This window comes from Buceros rhinoceros, unplaced genomic scaffold (assembly GCF_000710305.1).
Source record: "Buceros rhinoceros silvestris isolate BGI_N320 unplaced genomic scaffold, ASM71030v1 scaffold12431, whole genome shotgun sequence".
In the NCBI taxonomy this organism is placed as follows: domain Eukaryota; kingdom Metazoa; phylum Chordata; class Aves; order Bucerotiformes; family Bucerotidae; genus Buceros; species Buceros rhinoceros.
The window spans coordinates 78263-84768 of record NW_010393734.1 but is presented as its reverse complement, the minus strand read 5'-3'; the positions used below and the strand labels follow the sequence as shown (position 1 = coordinate 84768).

Sequence of the window (6506 nt, the reverse complement as noted above, 5' to 3'; positions counted from 1 at the left end):
GCTGGACCCAGTGGTTACAAACCCGGAGGAGTTTACAGCCTCTCTGCCCCCTCCGCGGCTCGTTATCACCTGTACCACCTATGCGTGCTTCGCAGGTTTTCATAAACTAAATAAGAAGCGAAGCTATTTGTATTCTTACTTAGATTGAATAACTTTAAGTTATTAAACTTCCTTTTTTCCACGCAACTTCGCAGTGTCTCCCCTCCCCATCAGATTCAGTTAAAGTACTGGATGAGCAAACTGCCAGAGAGGATTTTCTCGCTTGGCAGAAAGAGAGGTTCCTAAGCTTGGTGGTGCAGGTGATTTCAGCATGGTGCATGGCTAGAGACAGCCCCGTCACACGTTACTGCCATGAGCTGGTGGTACCCAGGAAAATGATGGAAGTGTGGGTACTCGGTGAGCATAGCAGCCTTGCTACAGGAAGCCCCAGTGGTTATAATCAGCCTGTGCACATGAAGTTACAGGACCAAGGCCTGTAGTACTGACAGTACCAGAGTCTGAAAGAAAGCTAGGGGGCTCACAGGGATAAAATTGCCGATTGATTGTATGGTCCAGTCATGTTAAAATACTGTATCTCTAGATTAATACTGATAATCTTAAAACCAACTCTTTCGTACAGAGTACAGACAGCAAAACTTAACTGCAAGAGAATTGAGGAACTTAAATATTTCTCATGAGCATTATTTGCTCAAGTCTTGGGGATAAAAATAAGCAAATATTACTTCATTACATACCCGAGTTGGTGATGCACAGTACTTAGCGTGTCAATTTATTTCAGACAGTGTATGCTGTTTGCAATATAACTGCTTCTGTGCGTTGTTCTTACTGTGGTCATTCCACTTAAAGCTTACTCACATCCTTAGTAAAACAGGCATGATAATTACATGTCGAAAAACCTGTTACCAACAGTTTCCCTATCAGGGTAGAACTATCCATACTAAGTATTTTAAATGCCCATAAGCATCCACTCCAAAGTATGGAAAAGGAGCCGAAGATAATACTTCAGCTGGGGGCAGAAAAGATCCACAGTTTTGAGTTTGATCTTAATTTTTAAGAAAAAAAGTTTACAAACCTGAATTAGGTTGTTTGATGATGATGAAGAGTGACTAATACTAGATTTAGCTATTACAGCTTCTGCAGTCCCTCGTATTCATGGTTTTGTGATCCAGTTCTCCTCTTGCTGGGAAAGACAACGCCTTCCTTCCTTAGATACATATGAAAGATCCACATATGTAATTGGAAGGGTTCATTGGTGCTTCACTGTTGCCATTGTATTGATACGGTGGTTATCAAGCGTGGAGGAAAATGGAATGGTTGGCAGAAACGAGCATAATCTAGTCACCTCAGCCTGGAGCAGCAAGAGCTTATCCTAGGAAAATGGTCGTGATGCTGATAAGAAACCGCAGTTCATTTTAGCTCCTCATGGAAACAACACAGACCTTGTACAGCACTTGAAGTAGCTGGTCTATCTCCACGCATTTCACTGCGGCACATTAACTACTCCTGGACATTCTTTATTCGTGCAGCTTAATTTGCTGGATTCCTCCATTGAGACCAGGCAAGTCAGAGGTCTGATAGCTGCAAAAACTTGTGCTCAAAATCAGCTGCTTGTATTTATCTATGAAGAAACTGATTTGGATTTTGAAATCATAGTCTTCCCAAAGCTTGCTCAAAGAAAAAAAACCCAAAACAACAAAACCCGTACCTTCATGTGAACATAAGGGAAGAAACCAGTACAAGCACATCTTAAAATTTAGAAGAAGCTTAAGGAGTTTTAAGGGTCCTTAAGAGCTAAGACTGAGCAGACTACTAGCAACTAGTGGTCAGTCTGTAGGCCACTACTGGCTAAAATCCAGCTGGGTTGATTTTTTTAATGCATAAAACTGAAAGTACTAGTTATTGTTCCGTAGTTAAGGTTGTGTGTAGAAGAACAAATTAGAAACTGCAGCTATAATCTCCTGTCAATTTATGATATATGCCATAATTCCATTGAGTAGGCTGTTGAGAATTTGATTTTTAAAAAATTTAGAAAAATGTTATTTCTAATCAGTTTTTACTCAATTTACTGCAGCGTATTGTACAAACTATGGTGCTGTGGGAGGTCAAAGAGTAATACCTCATTCATCACATACATGTTTTAAAAAACGTGCAGGAATTTCATCAGATCAGGATATTAGAGTTCAGTATTGAACTTGTCTGGCAATTTAAAGACCTGAAGTTGTAACTTAGTAACCATAGCAGGAAAACGTGGAAAGCCAATTTTTGTCCTGGCCTAAAACTCAGATTTGGCTTTTATCCACTAGTTCTACATTTATATAGATGAGGTTCCAGAAGAGCTGCCCCGTCAAGGTGTGTCAGAAACACTGCAGAATGTACTAGCATCTTTTGCCTTCTGTTAAATGGTTCATCTTCCATACCGTCTTGGTATTTTTCCCCTCATACGCACACAGAGTGACATTACATTTATATATTTTTCAGACTACGTATTTAGCTACAATATTCTGTCAGAACACAACCAAATGCTGCCACTTAAGATTAAGAAAATACTAGTTACATAACAGCAAACATTGAAGATATATTTGGAAAGGACTTAAAGCTTCAAAGAAAGTCTTATTTACAGTTCCAAGGGGGAAAAAAAAGCCAGGTGAAGACATGCTCTGCAGATATGATTAGACAAGCAGTGCTAAAATCTTAATAAGAGTGAAGCATTTCTCTGTAATTCCATGAGATTGTAAAAAGTACGTGTTTTAGACAAAAAGGCTTTTAGATAGGAAAGTTCCTTCACACTGGGGCAGGAAGCGCGTCTGTGTTTTGTTTCTACCGAACGCAGTTCTTCTAATGAATTTTCTGTCTTGTTTTCAGCATGGAAATACCTCCCTGAAAGTCAATGTTGAACATATGACACCTTGTATAGGGAAGACAGTGTTTTAAGATGAGTGGGGTAGGGGATATATTTAATTTTATGCACTGGATTTAGTATTTGAGGACTTCATTATTTACCTTCTAGAATTACCCAGAAATCAGTCTCCTAAGGAAGTATTTTTGACAAGATTATGAACTTTGAAAAGTTTGTGTAATTGGAAATTAGCAAGTACAGCATCTGTGATCAAGCAGTTAGTTATCTAGCTAGGTTTTGTTTAGTCTGACCTTGGCATGCCAAACTTTAAACCAAAGAATCATCATTAGACATGTATATTATCTTTTTGCATTTATTTCCAACATGGACTTACCAAAGGTTTGGGTTAACTTAGTATTTTACTTCCTAGACCAAGAACAGTCAACTTAATGATACTACATGTGGTGACACTTCAAAGAATACAGCAGCTCTGTGCCATGGAAAGGGATCGTGTTCCATCTCAGCTTCTCATTCTTGGCTGTGCGCACTGACTGCTCTCCTTGCATAAGCCCTGTAGCCACTCTGCCTCTTCAGCAAACCGAATTGGCTCAGTAAGGGGTTGGACGTGTACCAGATCAGCATGAGAAAGAGGGAGGGAAACCAGGACCACCTCACTTGGTGGCAGATCGATTCAGATTGGTGAAACTTGAGTCTGAGGTCACTGGCTGATGATTTTTTGGTGACATTTATAATGCTGATTATCACCTTGAGGGTGAAAGAGAAATGCTGTACCTTCTTCTTGTCAGAGGCCAAAGGGTTTTCACTACTAAGAAATAATTTATTACCTGGAGAGCACTTCTAAATGGACACAGAAACACAATGGTACCTTTGAGTTTAAGATCTTCAGCATGTCCAAGAAGTTTCAAGTCAACTTTAACAGTAGCAACCTTCCTTTTCTCAGCTTGTCTCTCACCAAGACATTAGAAGTCACCTTTCCAAGGGTGTACTGTGTATTTGCAGAGGTTTTTGCTGAGGCAGTGAGAAAAAAAGTTATCCGTTACAAATTTCAGAATATAGAGAAGTCAGCCAATTTTTTATAATATACTTACTGGTGTTAGTTGAATAAATTTGCTGGATATGATGATTTTGAACATTAAGTCAGCGTTTATTTTCTCACTCTTATGTTAGCAAAACATTGCTAACATTCTTGATAAATTACCTAGAGTTGTTTCAAATAATCCTGTCCCTTTGGGAGGATTAATTTATACTGTTAACTGTCCAGCCACTCTTGTTTGCATCTAGTGGTAGCTCACATGAGGTAATAACCCCATACAGGTAACTACAACTGTACTAAAAGTCATTAGAATGTAATTGGGTTCTCCTTACATTTTTTTTTCCCCAGAAAAATATTGATAGACACTTCTGAGAGGCTGTACTGTCTTAGAAGGGACGTAAGTAACAACATTAACATGCCTGCTGTGGCATCTGTACCTAAGGAGCTCTATCTCTGTACTTCATTGAAAGATCTCAACAAGAAGACAGAAATTAAACCTGAAAAGACAAGTACAAAGAGGTATATATATTTTAGTTTATTTTGGATTAATATTGGAAGTATGTGTGCTACTCTTCTGAGCAGGTTCCACAACAGCTATGTTGTTGAAATTCCTCAGTTGTTTGTTAGATATGAAGTCTTTGATAGTCTTAGATAATAGATCTCTCCACTATCGCATATGCTTGCTGCCTACAGAAGGTAGCTTGACACGCTGCCAAAACATGACTTGGCCAGAGCATGATGCCCCTGAAAGTTTGTGTACTTTGAGAAAAGTTTACATAAATGCAAATTCTTTAAAATTAAGTGTAGCAAATGTGTGAATAGAAAATTTTGCCTCTAGCATTTTTAGACAATCAACCATTTCATTTTGTCTTACTATGAGTTAGTTTTTCCTCAAAAGAAGTTGTAAGAGGAAAGTACTTCCCCCCCAAGCATGCTATTTAATTGTGCAAGATTTTAAATAAGGATAATAAACAAGCTAGCAAAGAGACATTATTTGGAGGAGTGTGACTGTAATTCATATTTAGTGGAAGCCGTACATTAAGACAGTAAAATCTTAATTCACAGGTGAGGCTGTGAACACTTAAAATGGCATCTTGTAATGAAAAGGTGTTTGGGGACAAGTCAACAACCACATGCTTTATTCTTCTCTAATTTCAGTTACGTGCAGAGTGCCCTTAAGATTTTCAAGGCAGCAGAAGAAAGCAGACTGGACCGAGATGAAGAAAAAGCTTACATCCTATATATGAAATATGTGACTGTTTATAACTTTATTAAAAAGAGACCTGATTTTAAGCAGCAACAGGTACAGAAGCTTTCTGACTGACCTCTTCTGCATTGGTAGGAGTATTAGAAGTACAGAGAATTACACTAATGCACATTCAAAGGGTTACACCGGTATTAAGTAAGCTATCTCACTGATTATACTTTTTCCTTCCTGTTTTTGACAAGTCTGTTGTTAATTGTTTTTACAGTTTGCTTTTAATACACATAAGGTGTATAAATGGTCAGACCTGTGAATATTTTCTCAAGGATTCCTGTCATCTTTTCATTCAAACTTTTTGGGTGCAGTTACCTTGCTTAGCCTTTATTTATTACAGCTATAGAACAATTTTACATACAAACTCATGTTCGAGAGGAAATATTTTGATTCAGAACAGCTCTTTTTGTTGACATTAATATTATTACAATAGCAGTTCTCTGTACATTAGTGGGTCTTGGTATGCATGGAAGTAGGCATTATTAAGCTGTACTGTTAATATGTGGGGACATGCTTGTAATTTTAGGATTATTTTCATTCAATTCTTGGACCTACCAATCTAAAAAAAGCTGTTGAAGAAGCTGAAAGACTGTCAGACAGCCTTAAACTCAGGTATGTGAATACAGTTAATAAATATTCTTCATTATATCTGAAGCCTGTACACGTGCAATTGCAGGTTTTCATGCTATTTAGTAGTAAGATTGGACTTAAGTAGACCTGAAAGACCACAACTCGAGAGCTTAAATTGTTTATCCACAGAAGTTCTTTATTAGAGGTAATTTTCATTTTCACATACTCCAGTAACTTGCTACTGTATAGATTATTCCTTAATTCTTGGTAACTATAATTTGTTGATATTGCCTCTTGTTTTTGTTTAATGACTAATAAAAAGAAGCCACATGATATAAACTGTACATACACTAGAGATGATCAAGAGCCATTTCCTCCTTAACCTTTTCATCATAAGGTCATCTGAACCCAAATATAATCACTAATATTCCTAATATTTACATCCATTAGAAAGTCCTCTTAGTGTGGATGTGGTTTACGCTCACCAGTGCATTTTTTGATTATTCAGTGAGCTGCTGCACCTTTTGTCTACCTCTGCCTTGTGCAGGCACGTATACGGAAATGCAGTTTTGCCAGGACACAACCGAGCTGATGCTAACGGGCTTTTGAGTGGCTCACTTACAACTGACAAGTCACTTGTCTTTTTGCCATAAGCCATGAAATAAGAAGTTGTAAGGTAGAATCTTGTTCAGCATTATTTACCACATTATGTCTTGCTTCCAGCCTCATCTGCTTCTCCCATCCTTAGCAACTATCTTTTTTGGCCCTTTCCCTCCCTTTTAACTCTT

At 37.9% G+C, this 6506-nt stretch overlaps 1 protein-coding gene across 2 annotated transcripts in view; it reads left to right on the top strand.

Moving 5' to 3' along the window:
• The first annotated feature begins 4305 nt into the window (after window positions 1–4305).
• Window positions 4306–6506, top strand: part of USP8 (ubiquitin specific peptidase 8) — a 17095-nt gene continuing 14894 nt past the window's right edge. For both annotated transcript variants that reach the window (XM_010144984.1, XM_010144983.1), the window contains exons 1-3: window positions 4306–4409; window positions 5049–5193; window positions 5675–5760. In XM_010144984.1, the coding sequence (XP_010143286.1) occupies window positions 4306–4409; window positions 5049–5193; window positions 5675–5760 (335 nt within the window). The remainder of the gene's footprint in view (window positions 4410–5048; window positions 5194–5674; window positions 5761–6506) is intronic.